Source organism: Staurois parvus, unplaced genomic scaffold (assembly GCF_062004578.1).
Source record: "Staurois parvus isolate SC_StPar_1 unplaced genomic scaffold, SC_StPar_1.0 ptg000438l, whole genome shotgun sequence".
Classification (NCBI taxonomy): Eukaryota; Metazoa; Chordata; class Amphibia; order Anura; family Ranidae; genus Staurois; species Staurois parvus.
The window spans coordinates 220,338-243,606 of record NW_028318234.1 but is presented as its reverse complement, the minus strand read 5'-3'; the positions used below and the strand labels follow the sequence as shown (position 1 = coordinate 243,606).

The 23,269-nt window shown below is 41.4% G+C and overlaps 1 protein-coding gene across 2 annotated transcripts in view; it reads right to left on the bottom strand.

The window, feature by feature from the left end:
• The window catches only part of CCL28 (C-C motif chemokine ligand 28), a 28,426-nt gene extending 6,796 nt beyond the window's left edge, over positions 1–21,630 (bottom strand). Inside the window, exons 1-2 of one of the 2 annotated variants that reach the window (XM_089687797.1) lie at positions 21,548–21,630; positions 4,018–4,147 (exon numbers count right to left, since the gene is read on the bottom strand). In XM_089687797.1, coding sequence (XP_089543923.1) covers positions 4,018–4,147; positions 21,548–21,602 — 185 coding nt within the window. In that variant the 5' untranslated portion in view covers positions 21,603–21,630. The remainder of the gene's footprint in view (positions 1–4,017; positions 4,148–21,547) is intronic. The other variant, XM_089687798.1, reaches the window with a different exon arrangement.
• Between the last annotated feature and the right edge of the window lie 1,639 nt (positions 21,631–23,269).

Sequence of the window (23,269 nt, the reverse complement as noted above, 5' to 3'; positions counted from 1 at the left end):
TTTTAGCATGCAATTCAAATTAGAGGGAACTGCACCCCCTCACTTTCCCTCCAGAGGATTTACCCCCCTTCCTGACCAGGTCAATTTTTGCATTACAGTGCTGCGTTATTTTAGCTGACAATTGTGCGGTCATGCAACACTGTACCCAAATAAAATGTATGTCCTTTTTTTCCCCACAAATAGAGCTTTTGTTTGGTGGTATTTGATCGCATCTGTGTTATTTATTTTTTGAGCTATAAGCAAAAAAAGACCAACAATTTTGAGAAGACAATATTTTTGACTTCTTGCTATCAAACATGTCCAATAAAAAAATTTTAAAAATCAAATTTCGTCACAAATTTTAGGGCAAAATGTATTCTGCTCCATGTCTTTGCTAAAAACAATCCCAATACGTGTACATTAATTGGTTTATGTGAAAGTTATAGCGTCTACAAATGGTGGTATATATACTGGGATTTTTATTTTGTTTACTAGTAATGGCGGCGATTAGCGACATATAGCAGGACTGCGGCAGGCATTCTGACACTGGGGGGAACTGACTTGGTGTCACTGACATCCCCAGTGACACCAATACAGTGATCAGTGCTAATAAAAAGCACTGACACTCTACTAATGACACTGGGCAGCAAGGGGTTAACTGTGTGCTGTTTTACTGTGGGGGCGGTGTCTGTGCTTTCCACTGTAAGCACACTGCTTTGTATGGCTCTGCTTTACAGAGCCATAAAAAAGCAGTTTGCAGGAGCTGCCAGGGGAGAGAACTGTTTGTTTGCATACAGTTCTCTCCCCGCCGGTAATATTTGGCAATCACCGGGTAGCAGCGAGTAATCACCAGCCGGGACCGGGCGATTGATAGCCAAGGCCACAAATGGTGGTGCGGGTAGAGAGCGTGCCCCCTACCCAGAAATGCAAATTAACATATATATATATATATATATATATATGTATGTATGTGTGATTTTGCGCACCCCTGCCACCCTGTAGCAGTATTTCTACTATAGGGCAGCGGGAAAGTGGTTAATAGCAGAAGCTTTCTAATGCTTTCAGTATTTATTCACAAGTTGCAAGCAGGGGCAGACTGACCATTTGGGAACTCGGGCACTGCCCAAGGGCCCAGGGTCAGTAGGGGGCCCCATGAGATGCCCCTGATACCTTTCATAGGTTTTTTTGGGTGTGGTTTGAGTGTGGGTGAGGACACAGTGGCCCCCATGATCCACTATTGCCCGAGGGCCCCATGAGCTGTTAGTCTGCCCCTGGTTGTAAGTTATATTTTCTGAAAATGCTGTGTAAACTAGTTGTATCAGTTAGATGTACAGTCGTATCTTTTTCATTTCTTGTAGTTATTGGTGTACAAAATAGGTCTGGGTTTCATTTTAGGCATACATATGAGGTCTGAAGAAAGTTTGAGATCAGCTATTCAGATTCTGTTTACTTGTAGACCAAATGCTGTACAGGAAAGTGCTCTTTAACCGCTTGTCTAGAGGGCCAATTTTTATTGTTTTAATTGTTTTATTTTTATTTTTTTTGCACACATGGTAAAATATGCATTGTTTGCTAGAAATTATTGTAACCCCCCCCCCCCTCCCACAAAAGTATATATTTTCTGAAAGCAGATACCCTGGAGAACAAACTGGTGATAGTTGCAATTTTTTATGTTGCAGGATATTTGCGCAGTTATTTATTAAACTCATATTTGCGGTAAAAAATACACTAAAATTAACTTTTGTGCAAACAAACGCAATAATATACCCAATTTGTTGGTATAATATAAAATAGATTGTACGCCCCTAGAGGGTTAGGGACAGATGTGAATTTGCATTATATATGTAAAGCTCTGCGTAAACTGACGGCGCTATAAAAGTACCTGAAATAAATAAGTGAAATAAGATGTGGTGTCTTTGAGTAAATACATACCAAACATGTCAAGTCTTAAAATTGCACACAGCTGTGGAATCACATGAAACAATGGTTCCCAAAATTCTCTATATATAACATTTTAAAAGCCTTTACAGGTCATCAGAACAAAGGAGCTAGAATTATTACCTCACATATCTGACACAATTGATGTTACATATACAGTACATGCTTGCCCTACACTGTGCTTTTTATATGGGGTGTGTGCGGGGTACCTGACATTTTTTTTATTATTTTTATTTAAAACAACATATATAAAAAAAGTGGGTCCCACGTCACTTCCGGTTACGGCTGTAAATCACCCGGTTCTGCCCAAAACATCATCACAGTCACGTGACCTCCTCAGGGGTACCGTGATGACGTGTTGGGCAGAGCCAGGTGATCGATAGCCATAACCAGAAGTGACTTGGGAGCCGTGACCCAGCTGTCCTACAAACAATGTCAGTGTTTTTAATACAAATGTAAGTTTAATTTTATTAAATAAAAAGAAGGATTATGAGATTTACTACACTATGAGGAACCTCTTTTTTATATGCGCTCACCACAAGAAGAAATTGCGATCTTTTAAAGGGCCATATACCCATTTATGTGTAGTGACACATAACCTCCAAAGTGGAAAGAAGTAAAGTGCTTCAGGGGAGGCTTTAAGTAGAAGGAATCCCCAAGTGGGGAAAAAGTAAATTGACCCGATATCTGGCAGGTCCACTATTAGAGATGAGCGCATATAATGAATGGTGGTGGGAATCGCTGCAAGGAATAAATAAGAATACCACGGGTGAAAACTAAGATTTGGAATCATATGAACTGTTTATATCACTAGGCACAGCAGTACTTTTGTATATATGTTGTTTTATATAGGTTGTGGGAACACAATTAACTGTTTGCAGCCTTTGATTTTTTTCACTAATATAGATATACACATGAGATTGGGAGTATTTAATTTTACAATTAGGGCTCATGTACACGGGGCGTTTGGAAAACTCTTCTGAATGATGGAAACTGACTGCTGGAAAACGTAGGTTAAAAAACATCAGTTTAGCTGTGTTTGCATAACACGTTTATGTGCGTTTGCGTTTAGAAGCGTTTTTAAAAGATAACCTCAGGAGACCCTCCCAAATGCCCAGAATGCACTGAAAAATAGTAAAAAATTAACTATTTCAGACATTTTGAGAGGAATAGAGAGAGAAGCAGAGAGAGCAATATATGTTGAGATGACCTGTCTTTTCTGATTGTATTCACTATGGATCCCATCATGAGCATAATGCGGCACGTTCTACCATTTTTTCCTTCACGCGAAACCTGGAACTGACTGCGCTGGTGTACCGGGCCATTTGCATACATGGAAAATGCTTTGCATGCATTTCTGATGATGAAAAAGGCTCTGGACAGCATCTGCATATGGAACAGTTAAAAACGCTTCTAAACGCAAACGCTTATAAACATGGTTAACCACGTTTACAAGCGTTTGGCGTTTGAAACGCAGGTAAAATCTACTCCTGAATGCAAGTTTGGTGCGTTCAAAAAAACAACTGTAAACTCATCTGACTGTAAACGTGTAAACGAATATGTGTACATGGACACATAGGAAAACATTAGGGAGAGTTCAGGGGCTGCTGAAAAAAAAACGCAGAACGGCTCCCGAATGTCAGTTTTTGCTATTATATAAATAATAAAAAAAAGTAAGATAACACAATATTTCAAAGTCTTATTACTAAATTTTACATAAAATCAACCCAATTCTTTGAGAAAGTGCTATGCCTAACTGAAACATCAAAACAGAACGCGTTCCTGCTGGCTATTATGATAAAGGAAAAATATAATTTTTCCATCTTGGTCTGCAGTGTTCCTGTTGACAGAATAATTGATTTGCTTTGGTGCACCTAAGATGTGACTATGGAGTGTGAAGTCTAATTTCATCTGAAGCTGCATGTTTACCAAAGTCATTACTGTGTATATTCCCATTATGTCTGACCTAAACTTTGAAGTTAGGTTAGGAATTAACAGATCTTCAAGGGATTAGATAAGGGTGGGGCCAAGAAAGGCAGCATAAAGATACCTATCATATACATCTAAAACATGAAGATGTGAAAAGGTCATTATACTTACACAAAAGCTTGGAGGTGACAACGGCCATCACGTCTCTGGATTTTATAGTCAGTCACTTTTTTCAACGTATTCCTTGAAATTCTTTCCGCAAGCTGGGTGCAACAATTGCTGCTGGAAGCAGAGAAAGCTGCTAAAATAAAATAAAAAACACAATTAGAGACAGGCAGCAAAAACTCAGAACTAACACAAGACTCCTGAAGTGTATGTACCTTCAAAACTTTTTTTTTTAATATAGGATAGGGAAAGGAAGGGTTAAAACCCATAAGTTTGTTTTTTGTTATCTTTGTACCTTTGAGGAAATTTTCCTTCACTTGCTGTCTCAGAGATGCAACAGTAAGCTAGAGGAAATCTCATAAAGTGAGGAAAAATCTCCTCTTAAAGATTTTGTCCCTGGAACAAATGTTCCTATGGGAAAATTTCCTTCACCTGTTGTTCTGGGCCAGCTCTAAGATTTTGCATTTCTCCTTGCTTTCTTTCTTGGGGACATTGGTCATGACTACAGATGGGTGAATCACCTCCATGGAAACATAGACACCAATAAAACTTTGCACAATGTGAAGGTAAGTAAACCTACAGAAAAATACAATCTAAACCTAAACATTCAAAAAAAAAGTACATCTCTCAAAAACAAGAGAGGTTTAAATTAGTGGAAACTGCCTTGACTCCAAAACCATAATTCGTATAACAAATATATAAAGAACTTCAGGTGTCCCCAAAACAATAAACAAAAATAATGATGTATCAAAATATAATTTATTTGGATGACTGTAACCCAGAAACCCTAAGGCTCAGTCTAGACATACGGTTGGGGAAGGCATAGTTATGCGTGGTTGAACCACATTTTTAACGCCGTACACCCCCCACTTTAAACTGCAACAGGCAGTGGACAGGGTTGAAATCTCATCCAACCAGCAACACCAGTCAGCTTGAGGAAATTCACTGCAAAAAAACTGTTGGGCTGTTAATATGCAACCATTGAACTGAGTATGACTTGAGAGTAAGGGCTCACTCAAACCTTGTGCATGCATTATTATGCTGTGATATTCAGGGGTTTTGCTCAAGTGTAGTTCAGTCCAGCTGGGAAATTAATTAAATTTGAAACTCAAACCCTTACAGGGGTGCGTCTCTTTCAATGCTATACAGCTGTTTCAATACTCTTTCAGCCTGTCGGCTAACACTCACAGCACACTGCTCTGGCCTCAGACTTTGGCCCTTTTCTGTTCCTTCTGACCACCTCACAGCATCAGAGGGCTCACATGTATATTCTGCATACCACTCACAGCTCCTCACCGCACTGCCCATGCCCTGACCTGTGGGCAGGGAACCTCCTGTCTCCGGGTGGAGCCCTGAACTATGGCCAGGCGCTAAATTACAAAGACTGTGTATACCTGCTGGTCCCCAGAAGTAAAGGTTAGAGGCTTCATCCCTCTCGAAGCCTCTTGATCCCAGACCCCAGTCTGGGAATTAGCAAGTCCAGAGAAAACGGAAAATCCAATACTTTCTGCTCAGAACCAAGACTTTGGAGCCCCTCAACCTCATCTATAAGAACCCTTTGTGATTTTAACTAATACAAATAGAGTAATGCTAAGTATCAACCCCCCCCCCCCCTTAACTACACTGTATCTGAGCACCACAAAGCAAAAGTGATATTTAATTAATTTTTAATATTCAAAGCAAACTCCCCTATCCATCCATGCATCCATGCTTTATTTTACTGAGAAAACACCCCATAGCATTTCTGGTCGTGGCCATCTTGAGTAAGGGCAGATGATTCATGTAGCAATTCCTGGAATCCATCTGCCCTCAGTTTAGGCATACAGCCAGGAGGGTGTGCTTAGATGAGAAAATCCCTCCTCCCCTCCTGAGGACTCCTGGGATGTATGTATGACCTGGGATATCATTTGCCTAGGCATTGAAACCAGGAAGTAAATGAAGAAATGTAAAAAAAAAGTTTAAAATAAATATGATATACTTTCCTATCTATTTATTAATGCTGGCAGCATAAGGAATGAACATAGTCAAAGTTGATTGAGAGAGTGAAGTTCCACTTTAAGGACCCTATCTAGGGGATTTATATTATCATTAGGCCCATATAGAGCATGTTGGGCAATGAGTGAACGAAGATTCTCTGACGAGATATTGAAAACGTTATCTGAGATCAGCACCTTGAATGGACATTTTGTCTTCTGGACATACAAGCCATAAGAATAGAAGTATGAAAACAATGATAAACAATAATTAGAACTAGAGAGTAGATGGATTTATAAACTGAAATCTCATATTCCACTGGGTCTGAATGATTCCATCAATTTCATCTGCTTTTTGTGCTGTGACGTCACATTTCACTATGATGCTATGTGCGTTGTTACATCACATACACGTTGGTTAAGCTCATCTGATCAGCAACACCAGTCCATTTTAGGAAATTTGCCGTTCAGATGATGAAATGTGTCACAGGTCACTGGTGCTATTTTCCATTTCCATACCTCCTGAGTGAGGCATTTCCTTGCTTATTAGCAGTTATGTCGAGAAGCATAATCAGAACTTTTGGACATGGAGGAGTGAACTATTTTGAGCCCAATTTGAGCAGTTTTTTCGCAACTTCGGATTTTGGCTTTGTGCAAAGGAGTGTTCCAACAATAACTCATGTTTCTGGGCACTCTGTATAGTACCACCTTCTGCAACCATATGCCATTGGGGCTAATCTGTTTATGCTGCAGTCTCAGTGGGCTATATTCTCCTTCATTGTAGCCTCTCTGTAGAAGGCTTGACTGTTGTTTACCATTGTCTGCAGTTTCATCTAAAAAAGGAATGTTCCACTATGCTGATACAGTATATATGGCTTTAGCCCTGCATGGCATATGACATAAGGACTGACCAACTTTCCTTGTATAGGCACAACACAGGTGCCCTTTATTGTGTGCTGCATTGAGTGCATTTGTTGAGACGTATGTGTCATTGTAAATACATGTAGTTATATGTACGACATGGGAGTGCCCAAACCAATATGGTATCTACTAACTTGGAATTTGCTTTATGACTGAACACGTGTCAGTTCATACCAGCTCAGTTACTACTACTACTACTATACAGAATATGTGTTTCTGGATTTATTGTTTTACACTTGGCTTTCACCTCAATTGACTCTGCTATGTAAACTATAAATGACTAGACTATTGATCCGCTTTATTTGGATAATGCTGGATTCTAATTTTTGTATATACAGTACATAAACTGCATATTTAGAAAATTCCTCTATGTGCATATATCCTATTACAAATAAATGCATTTTTGTACATTAAATCATTTTTTTGAGGATTATTCTGTTAACTGATTTGTTATTGGGTTTATGCAACCACCTATTGGTTGTTTCCAAGACTTGTGGTATTTCATTTTAAGTGGTTTTAAATGTGGGCTAGGGTTTCTAGAATACAGTCATCTGAATGAAGGTATTTTTGATACATTAAAGGAGAAATACAGCCAAAGCTCATTAGCTGTACTTCTTCTCTGGATCACAGGAGAGCAGTTCTTTCTGCACTGCTGTGACCCGTTTTCAGCCAACAGCGGGCTAAAGTCCACTGCTGGCTGACATCACTTAGTCAGTCCAGGCTGGAAAGATTGCGACCATGTGGTCGGGATCCACCTAGGTGCCTGGAACGGCACCTGCCTCAGCCTCCCAGTGAGAGCCTGAGCCAGCCGCTCCTGTCCGCTCCACCACAGACCAGCACTCCAGTGAATGATGGGGGGGGGGGGGCAGAGCAGACACTGGTGACTGACAGTCCCGGATCTCTGCTCAGAGCAGCAGGGAGAACTGAGTGATCAGTGGTGTCTGATTGCTCAGTTCTCATCCTTAGAGCCGGTGGGGACAAATGCAGCATCGAATCGATGCTGCATCCACCTAGTTAGGTATCATTTATTTTTTTTTAAACTCTCTTCATAATTGTGATTTTTGTTTATTGTTTGGGTACACTTGAAGCTACCAATTACTAGCAATAAAAACTTGACAGAGGATCTAACCCTTGCACACTCAGGAATTTAAACAAAAAGATTTTGTTTAGGGATACACTTTAAGGAGTATTTCCACTACTAGAAAATATGCCCATTTATATCACAAGCAGGATTTTTGCCTGTATTTCTACAAAATGTAATTTATAATATCCAGTTAAACCTTTGTGTAAACCAGCTTCTGTAAAAACATTCCACCTGCATATGAAAAAAAAAAGGTGTTTGATGCCTCACAGTTTGTTTTTATTTAGAAAGCAGTCACAACCGGAGTAGAAATGCCTATCTCCAGCCAGCACACTGCAGAGTGGAACCTTTTCTCCTTGTGTGGAAGCAAGGGTCTCTCTGCAGAGGTTCATCTTATAGCTTTGACTCTGCAGGAGATCATTGCTTCCCTAAGGAGAACAAGGATCCTGTTCTACAGCATACTGGCGGGATACAGGCTGTTCTATTTTCTAAATTGCAATTTCAATGAGGCTTTAATTCTCAGTGCCCATTACCAAGGCTGTGGAAAGGGGGTACCACCAGTCCTCCTGTATGAGGCCCAGGACAGTATGGGGACCAAAGCAGCTGGGTGAATTTGGCAGAGAGGGTGTTCGGCAGAGGGGGGGGGGGCAATTACGGGAACTGATCCCCTGTATGGCTCTCTCTGCAGAAACTGGAAGCTGGCTTCTTCTCCTCTCCCTCATGTTGGCTTTCAGCTAGTGCACAGAGAGCCATAATGGTGATCAGTTCCAGTAATTGCCCCCCCCCCCACACTGCGACCTTCATCCTCCCTGTGCATCATACTTTTCCCCCTGCTGCATGGGCCCCCATGTGCTCCCACCTCCACAGTGCTGCCTTCATCTTTCTTCAGCTTTCCACTGGCAGCTGCAAGCACACAATGGGATCCTTCAGGATAGAGAGTAGAGGTCTGGTCCGGTAAATATGTCACATTTACCAGCCCCTTCCTCTCATGAATGAACACAATGAGTGGTCAGCACTGATCACTCACTGTGTTCATTCAAAACTAAAGCATAGTAAACAGTTTTTTTGGGGGGGCGGGGGCCTGTCAGGTTGGCCGTACAGGGTCCCATGGTTTTTAACTGCAGCCCTGCCCATTACAGACACCAAAATGCTTTTGGCATGTTAATACGCAACTACTAAACAATGTATGAATTAAAGTGGTTGTAAAGACTTTGTGTGCATGAAGGCAAACAACCTTCTCTGTGCATTAGCCCCCCAGCCCACTCACATGAGCCCGATCTCGGTCCAGCGATGTGTACTGGAGACTCAGGTTTCCCGGGTCTCTCTCTCCTCATTGGCTTGCCTCATTTATTTTTCTGAAAACAGTAGAATGACGGGCTTTACCAAAAAGCTGTAATTTTGTTTTGTCTGTCCACAGCACATTCTCCTAAAAGAATTTCAGCTTCTTCAGGTACGTTTTGGAAAACTCCAAGGTGGATTTTTTATGTTTTTATGTCAGCCTGTACCTGAAGGTCAGCTTAAATTTTGTCTGAAAGTTGATCGAGGTTTTTTATCCACCATTCGAACAATCCTGCATTGCAATCTTTGATCATTTTTTCTCTTTAGTTCATTTCCAGGGAGATTAGCTACAGGCTGTAAACCTCCTGACACTGTAGCACACAGTGGACACAGGAATATTAAGGTCTCTGCAGATGGACTTGTAACTTTGAGATTGTCCATGCTTTTCCACAATTTTTGTTCTCAAATCCTCAATTTTTTGCTGCTCTTTTTCTTCTCCATGCTCCATGTGGCACACAGAGACACACAACAAAAAGGAGTACATTTTTCACCATTTTAAATGGTTGTCGGTATCAGTTATATATTGTCAGCACCTCTAATTGATACATGAGAGTTTAATTACAAATCACAGGAGCATCACAAGCCTGGAATGCAATTATTTCTTACAATTTTGAGAAGGTGCCAATAGTTTTGTCCAGTCCATTTTTGGAGTTTTTGGAGTGGGTGGAATGTGTCAATTTGTCTTTTTGTTTGTCCACTTTTTTTTGTGTGTCATACCAATACAAACAAAAGAACTAAACATGAGAATGTCTAAACACCTGCAATTGCAACAATTTTCTGGGCAATGTGGTGCATTATCTGACAGAAATGTAGGGGTGCCAATATTTTTGGCCATGACTGTACATAAAGGATATGACAAGAATAATAGGTAATGCAAACGTTGTGATTCCTACTGTTAAAATACCTAAAAAAAAATAAAACATAATTAAATGTCACTAAACAGTTTCCATCTAGTACATTATGCCTGCATGTCCTCAAATGCACTGTAAATTATCTACATATATAATGACGTGAACCATGGATTGCGATTACCTGGATTATTTACCTACAATGTTCAACATTACAAAGTTCATATTTATGAGCAAATACTGAAGGGAATTAGTTCTCCTGTTTTCGTTTTCCAGATGATATCATGTTTTCAGGCGACAGCCTGAGAATGGTATGTTTAAGTTCCATCAAATTTAGTGTGTACCTTCTCCCTCTTTGTTCACAATGAGACTCCATGAGAAAATGCTACTGTCCTATGAACTGAGAAAAAATGTATCTGTGAGTCTATGGGTTACTATTGGGCTTAATCCTTTGGCCCCTTGGCAACTTCTCCCCTTGCATTGGCAATTCCTGGCTGTCGAAATGAAAGGAGTTGCTGTGGAATTACAACAGCCGTAAACGCTGCTGCTATCAAAAAATGGACCGTCTGACACAGTGCCAATAAGGATGCAAGATAGAGACATACATCTATATGTAATGTACAAATACATTTGTATTTACTCTGTTTTATTCATGTGCAAATTCAATGGATGAGCTTCATTCCTCATATAATGTCAGTTGGCAGGGGTCTCCAAGCATTCCACACAAAGGACTAGTTTACTGTCCTTTAGACTATAGGGGGGCCAGACTTTGCCTAGTGGAGATAGAATCTCGGTATCAGCGGATGTAACCAATGCACCATGATTGGTATTAGCAGGAGGAATAGGGCCCCATCGTTGATATCAATGGGAGGAATAGTGCCAAATCATTGGAGTCAGTTTGAGGGAAAGCACCCCATCATTGCTATTAGTGGGAGAAGTAGTACCCCATCACTGGTATCAGTGGGAGAAGTAGTACCCCATCAATGGTATCAGTGGGAGCAGTAGTACCCCATCATTGGTATCAGTGGGAGGAATAGTTCCCCATCATTGGTATCAGTGAGAGGAATAGTGCCCCATCATTGTTATCAGTGGGAGGAATCGTGCCCCATCATTGGTATCGGTGAGATAAAAAGTGCCCCATCATTGGTACCGGTGGGATAAATAGTGCCCCCTCATTGGTATCGGTGGGATAAATAGTGCCCCCTCATTGGTATCGGTAGGATAAATAGTGCCCCCTCATTGGTATCGGTGGGAGGAATAGTGCCCCATCATTGTTATCAGTGGGAGGAATCATGCCCCATCATTGGTATCGATGGGATAAATAGTGCCCCATCATTGGTATCGGTGGGATAAATAGTGCCCCATCATTGGTATCGGTGGGATAAATAGTGCCCCATCATTGGTATCGGTGGGATAAATAGTGCCCCATCATTGGTATCGGTGGGATAAATAGTGCCCCCTCATTGGTATCGGTGGGATAAATAGTGCCCCCTCATTGGTATCAGTGGGAGGTATAGTGCCCCATCATTGTTATCAGTGGGAGGAATCATGCCCCATCATTGGTATGAATGGGATAAATAGATCCCCATCATTGGTATCGGTGGGATAAATAGTGCCCCTTCATTGGTATCGGTGGGATAAATAGTGCCCCTTCATTGGTATCGGTGGGATAAATAGTGCCCCATCATTGGTATCAGTGAGAGGAATAGTGCCCCATCATTGTTGTCAGTGGGAGGAATCATGCCCCATCATTGCTGTCAGTGGCAGGAATAGTGCCCCATCATTGGTATCCGTGGGATAAATAGTGCCCCCGCATTGGTATCGGTGGGATAAATAGTGCCCCCTCATTGGTATCGGTGGGAGGAATAGTGCCCCATCATTGGTATCAGTGGGAGGAATAGTGCCCCATCATTGGTATCGGTGGGATAAATAGTGCCCCATCATTGGTATTGGTGGGATAAATAGTGCCCCCTCATTGTTATCAGTGGAAGGAATAGTGCCCCATCATTGGTATCAGTGGGAGGAATAGCGCCCCATCATTGGTATTAGTGAGGAGGAATAGTGCCCCATCATTGGTATTGGTGGGATAAATAGTGCCCCATCATTGGTATTGGTGGGATAAATAGTGCCCCCTCATTGTTTTTATCAGTGGAAGGAATAGTGCCCCACCATTGGTATCAGTGGGATAAATAGTGCCCCCTCATTGGTATAAGTGGGAGGAATAGTACCCCATCATTGGTATCAATTGGAGGAGTAGTGTCTCATCATTGATATCAGTGGGAGGAATAGTGCCCCATCATTGATATCAGTGGGAGGAGTAGTGCCCCATCATTGATATCAGTGGGAGGTATAGTGCCCCATCATTGGTGTCAGTGGGAGGAATAGTGCCCCATCATTGGTATCCATGGGAGGTATAGTGCCCCATCATTGATATCAGTGGGAGGTATAGTGCCCCATCATTGGTGTCAGTGGGAGGAGTAGTGCCCCATCATTGGTATCAGTGGGAGAAATAGTGCCCCATCATTGGTATCAGTGGGAGAAATAGTGCTCTATTGTTAGTGTCAGTGGAAGGAAGAATGCCCCATCGTTAGTGTCAGTGGGTGGTATAATGCCTTGTATCAGAGGGAGAAATATTGCCCGAAAGGCAAGCAAGGGGCCATAATCGGCCCTTGGGGCACAGTTTGGAGATTACTGAGTTAGAGTAACCTGACAAGCAAACAAAAATGTTTACGGCCCCTTTCAGAAAGGACAGACCTGTCAGCGGATCAGCTTGCTCAGCGGGGGATTTCTCCGCTGATCCCCATTGAGCAAGCAGATGACAGGTTCATGTCTGCTCAACTGATGCAGAGCAGACACAGCTGTTTTCTGTGGGGTGGTTGGATCCCAATCCATCTGTTTTTTTTAGCGTACATTATACATGTCCACTGACACTCACAGCTCAGTAGAGAGCTATGAATGTCTGAATGGGTCAGTCTGTCCGTTTTTCGGATCGTCAATGTGAAAGGGGCCTTATTGGGTTTTTTTTGCTTGTTTTGCATGTTTTTTTTATAAAATATGCTAATCAACTCCTTCTTCTCATTGTCCCCTTAACTATTATTTGTCTTCATTTTTTTTTATTTCTGTTTTTCTGTTAATGTTTAAATTATTTTTGCTTCTAGTTTGAATCATTAATTTTTTTAAGTGTCACATGTAAAACATTTTTTAAAAGCCTTCATTTCATTTGCAAAAAACTTTGCAATGCTTTGTAGCAGAATTATAACTTTAGTGGTGTTTTAAATCGAATAGCTTACTTTCTATCTACAATAATCCCTGGTTCACACTAAATGCGACTTTGAAATTGCTCTACTTCGCTTGAAGTAGCGCGATTTCAAAGATGCAGGTCAGTGCGATTTCAGGTGTGACTTGCCTGACATCTGTACGACTTCATCACTGAAAATAGTTATATATAACAAAGGTGCAGTGCTAAAAATGAACACACAAGTATATATACTCCTAAGGTGATGAATAAAAAATAGTGACAGTTTGTGATCTGTTCAAAAGTTGATAGTGACTTTCCAATTCCGTGGATGAAAATAGTGTAGAAACTACTTTAAAATTGGAGCGACTCCAATGTAGTCGGATTCCCACCAATTCGAATGGTTCCATTGCTGGCAATAGGGTGCAACTTGTCATGCGATTTGGATTGGTCAAATTGCATGATGAGTTGCACAGGTATGAAACATAGCTAAAACAATTTTAAAACTAACCCTGATCAAAGTAGAAAAAAGTGACTTTTTTTTTAGTTTTGTTACTTTTTTGTCTTTGGATTGCATAAAAAAAAACATTTGGCAAGACAATAGTACCAAAAAAGCCTTTTTTGTCTTAAAAAAAATTATATGTATTACTTCCTATCTAAGTAAAGACAAAGTGATTACTAAAGCAGTAGGCCTAGAGTAAAAAATATAACAATTGTTCTCGCCCAGGGGGGTTATTGTGTGATGGCTGAAATGGTTAAAGTACACCGTATTTATATATTCTTAACAAATGGTAAAAGAGAGGTAAAGTAAACCTTCACTGATATCTGTGGTTGATTTTATTATGGAGTTTTTTCATCTTAAAAATCTTTATAGCTCACATCAAAGACTCTAGAGTCGATCTCTAACAACTTCCAGCACTTGATGTGTGTTTATAACAGAGGACAGGCTGTCCAAATTTTGCTGTAGCAGATAGTAATAAGGAAAGCACTTTGACTTTAATGTTGTAAATTTTGAAACTTAATTTCTCCACAGTGCTTGCAGACATGGAACTGAAGAGGTGTGTGTTTTAAATACAATAAACTCAGGCAATGGGAGGGAGACTAATACAATGTAGTCTCAACCAGGGGCAGACTGACCATTGGGGAACCCGGGCACTGCCCGAGGGCCCGGGGTCAGTAGGGGGCCCCATGAAATGTCCCTGGTACCTTTCATAGGCTTTTTTGGGTGTGATTTGAGTGTGGGCGAGGACATAGGGGCCCCATGATCCCCTATTGCCCGGGGGCCCCATGAGTTGTCAGTCCACCCCTGGTCTCAACCTGTCCACCAGTTTTACTGGTATCAAATTCTCTATTCAAATGACACTGAAATGTACTCAATCCCCTCCGATCCTATTAGTTTTTCTTTTGGTTAGGAATTGAGTATATTTCAGTGTGTGTTTTAAATTTTGCTTATTGCTTGTAAAGATAATATAAATACTTTAGCGTGTGTGATCAGAGCAGGGGTTCACTTTAAGCATTATGGCCAAAACGAAAAAGAAATAAACATTTAATATACAAAAATGTGTATTATGCAGCTATGAGGTGGATCCCTTGCTCCTTTTTACATGTTGCCAGACCCATGCTAAAAAAGCCTGTTGACCCAAGCCCACTATAGTTTTCTATTAAATAAAAAAAAATAAGAATTAATAAATAAGTGATCTAGGGAGAGAATTGCTGCAACTAAGGGAGGCCATAGATAATGCAACCAAAGGTGGAAGGAAAAAAAAATTGATTTCCCCACCAACAAAGTCAGCGTTGATGGGGGAATACCTCCAGCAGTGCTATTGTGTTCTGCTAGTGGGGGAGCCTTCCCTGCCAGCAGAGCACAATGATTAGTGTTTCCGAGTATAGTCAGTAGAACTAATTGTTCAGGAAAAACCTAAAATGGTGGTTATACATAAGACAATTGGCTTGTGTACAACCAGGATGTCCATACTTGGATTGAAATTTGTCTGGTCCCTGCTGAACTGGCCAAATTTTGATCCATTTATGGCCGGCTTCAGGGGGTGAGAAAGGGTATTTTACCCCATAAGGACAAATTGACACCTGCCATGTTTAGGCTTCTTCTCATCATTAAAATGAGAGTAGATTAAACTTTTTTCCTAATATAAAACAGCCACAATATCTCAATGTTCTTATAACTTTTACAAATTTGGCAGTACATTAATCTTTTGTTCTGATGAGCTGCTTAAACAAAAAAAAGTGTGTGTGTAAAATTATAATTTCTTTTTATATAGGTGCATGGGTATATTCTGTATACTGTATTGTTAGTTAAATAAAGTTTGTTTAAAAGTTCACTTGACCTCCAAAAGGTTTTACCCCCTTCATGACCAGAGCATTTTTTGCTATTCAGCACTGCATTCCTTTAACTGACAATTGCACAACCATGCAACACTGTACGCAAATGAAATTTATATAATTTTTTTCACATAAATAGAACTTTCTTTTGCTGTCAAACTTGTGCTATGTCCAATCACAGCACGGGTCCGCAGGGGGTGTGGACATGCACACAAGAGACCTGTAAGAAGGCTGATCACTTATATATACTGTATATACATGATCCTGCCTGCAGCTGCCTCCTGGGTGGCAAGTGGTTAAAGACTTTGCTTGCAGTAATCTAATCAGTAGACAGTTCCTGCCAGCTTGTTTTTTTTTATATATGAGAAAAGGAACATTTGTATTATCTGTAACCTCACATCTATTTGTTGGTGCATTGAAATGTGTTGCATTGCTTTTGCTAATTTCCTATGAACCCCTAATCTGTATCAATTGACCAAAAAACTGTTGTTGGAAGATATGTCGGTGCTTATGTGTGACTGTGTGCTGCAACAGAACACTGAACACGTCCTAACAGCACATGAATAATTTTGATATGAATTAATATATGGTTGATAGAGCTTTAAAGAGTCTATAACAATGAGACTGCAAAGATAAAATGATTGATAAAAGGTAGGATAGGAAGTGATTGTATGTCTATAGGTTAGTCCTGATTTTTGTGGACAATGGTGCATCAACAGATCTTCATTGGATGAATCCCTTAGTTTAGCTGGATTTTGTCATTTGTTCACTTTTGTTATCTGAGTGCCGGAGGTGTATGCCAAAAGTCAAATTTGCCTGTTATGATTAGGAATGCATGCATTCCAACTTTAAAAAATGTACATGTTCAGACCTCGATCCAATGTCAATGGATAGTTTATGGCTAAGCTCACATGGACTTGGATGCAGATATCCATCTGCTTCAGGTTACATAGATAATTATATAGCGCCAACAGTTTACACACCACTTTACAACTACAATACAATTTAATACAAGAGGGATCAGAGGGCTCTGCTCGTTAGAGCTTAAAAATCTAAGAGGGAGGGTCAAGAGATACAAAAGGTAATAACTATGGGAAATGGGCTGATACATGTACAATAATTAGGTAGGGGCAGATAGGCCTATCTGAACAGATGAGTTTTCAGGGATCGTCTAAAAGTGGACAGAGTAGGAGATAGTCGGACACATTGGGGAAGGGAGTTTCAGAGGATGAAAGTGGCTCTGGAGAAGTGGTGGGAGTGAGCATGAGAGGAGGTGACAAGAGAGCTAGAGAGTAGGAGGTCTTGGGAGGATTGAAATAAACGCTTTGGTTGGTATTTTGAGACAAGGTTAGTGATGTAGCTGGCGGCTGAGTTGTGGATGGCTTTATCAGTTGCTGTAAGTAACATGAATTTAATTTGTTGGGTGAGCAGAAGCCAGTGGAGGGATTGGCAGAGAGGGGTACTAGACACTGAATGGTTGGTAAGATGGATGACCCTGGCAGCAGCATTCATGATGGAATGAAGGAGGATAGCCTATGTAAAAGTAAGCTAGTGAGGAGGGAGTTGCAGTAGTCAAGGCGAGAGATAACAAGGGAGTGAGTTAGAAGATTTGAGGTGTCATTGGTTAGGATGGGGCATATCTTGGAGATGTTGCGGAGGTTGAGGCAGCATGATTTGGACAGTGATTGGATGTGAGGCCAAAAGGATAGTTCAGAATCCAAGGTTAAACCTAGAACCTTGGCATAAGGGGACGGGTTGATGGTTGAGCTGTAAATTTTGACAGTGAAGTCAGGGGAAGGGGCACATTGGAAATGACATTTTATGAGCTCGGTTTTGTATAAATTGATGTTCAGGAAGTGGTGTGACATCCAGGCTGATATGTCTGTTAGTAGATTTGTAATGCATGAGGAGACTGACGGAGTGAGCTGAGGGTAGAAAGATAGATTTGGGTATTATCTGTATAGAAATGCTATTGAAAGCCATGGGGGGGCAATCAACTGACCCAGGGAGGTGTAGAATGAAAATAGGAGGGGTCCAAGAACAGAACCTTGGGGAACCCCAACGGAGAAAGAAATAGAAGAGGAAGTAAAAATGCAAGTGACACTGAAAGTGTAGTGGGATAGGTAGGATGAGGACCTGCGAAGAGTACAGTCATGAAGACCAAAGGCATGGAGTTTTTTGAGAGGTCCAGGAGTAAGAGTACAGAGTAGTATCTATTGGTTTTAGCTGTTAGTAGATCATTTGCAAGTTTAAGGAGAGCAGTTTCCGTGGAATGTTGAGGGCAAAATCCGGACTGAAGGGGATCAAGAAGGTTAGTCTCAGTGAGATGGTTGCTCAGTTGGTTGTAGACCAGGCATTCAAAGAGTATAGAGGAAAAGGGGTGTAAGGAGATGGTTATTAGGCTGTTTGGATTGGTAGGGTCTAGTGAAGGTTTTTTAAGTATGGAGGTGACTAGTGCATGTTTTAGAGAGTTGGAGAAGATGACAGAAGAGAGTGAGAGATATGAGTTAGAGTGTAGAACAGAGCCAGAGGGTGACTGTACCATTTGCGATGGAACAGGGTCCAGGGGGCAGATGGTTAGGTGGGCATTAGAAAAAAAGTTTAGAAACCTCATCTTTAGTAGTGGGATTGAATGAGGGAAGTAGTGATTGTACCAAGGAGTGTTAAGTGGTGGAGGTATCTGCTCATTGGAGATTTCACAAATTGAATCAATCTTCTTTTTGATGTGATTGGCTATCTCCTGGGCAATGAGTGAGTTAGTGGGTGGAAGCAGTGGAGGACGAAGAAGAGAATTGAAGGTAGAGAACAGTTGACAGGAACTGGATGAGGTGGTGTTAATGAGAGTGATGAAATGGGTCTGCTTGGCAGTTAAGAGGCAGAAATAATATTTCTGGAGGGCAGATTTCTACAGGTTGAAGCCTTTCTGAGACTTAGTCTTATGCCATAGGTACTCAAGAGAGCGGCTACATTGTTTGAGACCTCTGGTGTCATCTGTTTGCCAAGGTTGTAGGGGTGGGCCTGATTGTGTGTGTAGTGAAGGGGCAAGCTTTTCTAGGGAGGATGACAGTGAGCTGTTGTAGAAAGAAGTGGCTAGATTGGGACAGGACAGGGAGGTGGTCAGCAGCAGAGCAGAGAAGAGAAATGTTGAGGTGGCAAAAGTTTCTATGGATATCAGTTAGGTGGTTGGAGGGACAGGAGGTGGTAGACAGGGAGAAGGTGAAACTAATAAGGTGGTGATCAGAGAGTGGGCGAGGATTGTTAGAGAGGTTGCACGGAGTGCATAAATAGGAGAATACAATGTCAAGGGTGTTGCCATCGGAATGAGTAGAAGCCTGTATCCATTGCTTCAGGTCAAAAGAGGAGGCTAGGCTAAAAAGTTTAGAAATAGCAGGAGTATTGGAATTAACAGGGATGTTAAAGTCACCAAGAATGATTGTGGGGATTTTGGAAGAGAGAAAGTAGGGTAGCCAGGCAGAGAAGTCATCAAGGAAGGTTGATTCCGGTCCAGGGGGCAGGTAGATCACAGCAATTCTTAGAGAAACGGGAGAAAACAGATGAATATAATGTGCCTCAAAAGAGGAGAGTGTCAGAGAGGGAGATGGGTGAAGTACCTGATAGGTGCTCTGTGGGACTAGGAGGATTCCTACTCTACCTGCCTTCTGTCCACTGGGTCTGGGGGAGTGAGTCCAGAGAAGGTCACCATGGGAAAGGGAAGCAGGGGAAGCAGTGTCAGATTCATGACAAGGACAAGGAGATTACAGGAATTTGTGGTATAGAGGTCATGGAGGAAGGTGAGTTTGTTACAGACAGACTGTTCATTCCAGAGGGTGAAGGAAAAGGAGAGGCTGGTTTTGGGAAGAAGAGGAATGGAGACTACGTTCTGTGGATTGCGCTTGCTGCCAGAGGAAGTGGGGTGAAGGGAGCATTGGACACAGTTAAATTATGGAGGCCCAGGGTTTGGGGATATATGTCCAAAGGTTAGGAGAATCAGAAGGACGAGGGAGGTAATATGGGAGTGTGATTTACATGAGGGGCCATGCCTCAGGGTCCAGGAGGTTGTTTTAGCGTGTGGATTTAGAATTAGCAGGAGTTGGTGAGTGCAGTAATAGGGAGAGGACAGAAGGGAGGGTGATATATATATATATATATATATATATATATAAGCTGTGGGGTGGAGAAGAGGGATGAAGTAAAGAGAGTTTAAGGAGAGAGGACACAACTGTCAGAAGGAATGGTAGAAAGCGCATGCTACTGAGTGAAGGAGAGCTGAATAGAGAGAGGATCACCTGCAACCTGTTTGGTGTTTTTCAATGCAGTTTGCTATGTATGTCCACTTCATGCAGTCACTGAAGTGCATATCACTTCAAAGACGACTTACACAAGGTTAAGAACCCCAGCAATAGCCCCCCTAGCAAAGTACTTTCCCCATAAAGGTGCTCTAGTTTTCTACTATTAAGGGTGGGGGTGGTTGGTTGTTAACTAATCATGAGCTAATATAAGGATGGCTGGGTATCAAAGGAAGCCAGGCTTGCAAGAGGGCAGAGAGAGTTGTAAAGATAAGATCAGCCGTAGATAAAGCCTAGTACACACGATCACAAAATCGTATGAACAATACAGTTTTCAAAGCGTACTAATGATAATCTGATCATTAGTACGCAGCTTTCGTCCCAAACTGATCAAAGGGACAAGCATGAACATTTTTCTTGTATGATACCAGATTGTACGATTTTCTTTTAATCAGTAGAGTTTTCATCCAAAAATACAATACAAATACATTATATCACTTCCAAATTTGTATTCTGTTGTATAAGAATTTTTGTAATTTTAGTATCCTTTTCATTTTCACTATGAGACAAGCATGCAAAAAAACGGATGTCCAATATTCTCATCATGTGGGATTAAGACACTTACAGAGTCATAAACATAATGATGCAGACCGTGCAACAGATGGTGAAGGCAGCACATTATTATTATTATTATTATTATTATACAGGATTTATATACCAAAATGCACAAACACACTGAAAAAAAAGCAATCTACTGAGCTGTCCAAAATTCATTCTTGATGGAGTCTATTCTACATTTTCACAGCTCTTACTGTGAAGGAGCCTTTCCATATGTGGAGGTCACATCTCTTTTCCTCCAGATGTAAAGAGTGCCTCCTTGTCCTTTGTAATGACCTGAAAGTGGATGACCCTACACCAAGTTCCCTATGTATGTGAAGTACAGTAGATCATAATCAAAGGTAGAAAATAATTGTACTTTTCCAACTCAGCAGTGGAAATCAGTTTGGCCTTTTATTGCACATACAGTCTAGAGTTCACAGACTTCACACACTTCACTACAGAAGAGTTCATTCTTCTTTTCCTGGACATCAGATAATTATTCCAAATGACCCAGAAAGCACCCTTTAATCATTAATAAGTATACCTTCCAGACTCAGCAGAAACATAATTGTTTATCTAATGAGGCTAGCACCCTTGCTTTGGAGACACATTGGGGTGGATTTACTAAAGGCAAATAAACTGTGCACTTTGCAGTTGCATTCATTTTCCTTAGTAAATGTAACTGTTGGGTAAAGCTTCACTTTGTAAAGAATACCCGATCAGGTGCAAGGAAAATTAAAAAAAACAGCATTTTTGCTTGCACATGATTGGATGATGGAAATCAGCAGTGCTTGACCACATTCACCAAGCTCTGGAGAAAATGAGTGCAACTATGCCTGCAAAGTGCAGTTTATTTGCCTTTTGTACTTCCATCCAGTGTCTTTGACAGTGTTAAAAAGGGAGCAGTAATAACTTACCTTCAGTAAGACATAGGACACAAAGGAAGAGCGCAGCCAGACTGAGAGCTGTCATTGTGGAATCCGGAGAGTGAGGAGTAGAGAGTCTCCTATATATACATACAGGTACAAGGAGCCCTGCCTAGTATCTTCCACATGGTCACACCTTCATCTTGGCAATCAGTCTCATATTACTTTGTTGCTGATCGGTTTATGGCAAGTCATGTGATCTACTATACACGTTCTGCATGTTAACACCAGAATTTATAGAAACTCAAATTCTCATAAGAAATGTATTTACAATAATTATAGGGGGTTTCCTTGCTCAGAAAAAGAGGAAAATACCTTCAGTCCAAAAAGTACTGTATATGCATTAGCAGAAACTTTTCTCTCCTCCTATGGACCAGTATAAACACAAAATATTTGCAAGTTCATTTATTTGTCAACGAATTTGTATTTATGTTCATCCAAACCTGGGATTTATCAAGCTATGCCACACAGCAAAGACCTGTTTTTATTTTGCTGCCATTAAGTAACATTTGGGCTTTGTTCACACTGATGGATTGCGGGAACATGGGCATAATCGAGTGCTTTCCTGCAACGCATCAGAACGTGCCATTCTTATGCGCAGCGGTCCAAATTTGATGCAAAGGGATTTTTAAAATAAGGGAGGGAAAGTGTCACCAACACACCGAAGATCACCATTATGGGTCCAAAAGTTTTAATAAACGATCACATAGTTACAGCAAGGCAACGTTTCGGAGTCTCGCAGGCAGGGGCGGACTGACCATTTGGAAACTCGGGCACTGCTCGAGGGCCCAGGGTCAGTAGGGGGCCCAATGAGATGCCCCTGGTACCTTTTTCATAGGCTTTTTTGAGTTTGGGCAAGGACACAGGGGCCCCATGATCCCCTATTGCCCGGGGGCCCCATGAGTTGTCAGTCCGCCCCTGCTCGCAGGACCCCTTCATCAGGCATTTGATCCACATTGGTGATCCTTGGTGTGCTGGTGACCTTCTCCCTTGCTGATTCTGTTCGGTTCCAGCCGACGGTCACTGCAGCACCCACTTATACACACAGCCATTATTAACGCAGGAACGTGTGTGTTTGGATTGTACACTTGCATTCAGGATTTTTAAAATGGTGCAAACCCCTTTTTTGTGCATTTTTCATGCACAGGGCAGCCCACTGAAATTATTTGGGAAATGCGCAAAAAAGTACATGCGTTCAGTTGCATCCTCCTAGTGTCAACGGAGCCTTAGTCTAGGTTTAAACAGGCTGCAGTGCTTGCCACCCCTCTGAACAGCGATCTGCTTTTGATATGTGGCCTCCACACCGCCTGCTTTAGCCCTGTAATTGATGCGCAATCACACTGCAGACATGCACATTGCAAACAGTGCAAGGCGGTTTAGGCTGGTCCAGTTCATTTATATGGGTCATGTTCGGTAATGGTACTGTCTTCTCTGCCAGGCTGTCTTTGCAGGTTAAGGGGGGGTAAAAAAACAGGCGGATGAGATGAGTTATAATTGCCCCCTCCCAACCACAAGTTAGTCTTCATGTACACAAATACTTTTAGACATAATCATGTTGTACCATAAAATTCTGGCATTTTTGCCCACCTGGGGATCAGCAAGTGCTGCATATGGCTCATCATATAACAGAGTGGCTGTATACAGCCATAAGTGGGTAAACGCCAATGTTTTCTGACATGCATGATGTATTCCATGAAGCAGAACTTCACCACT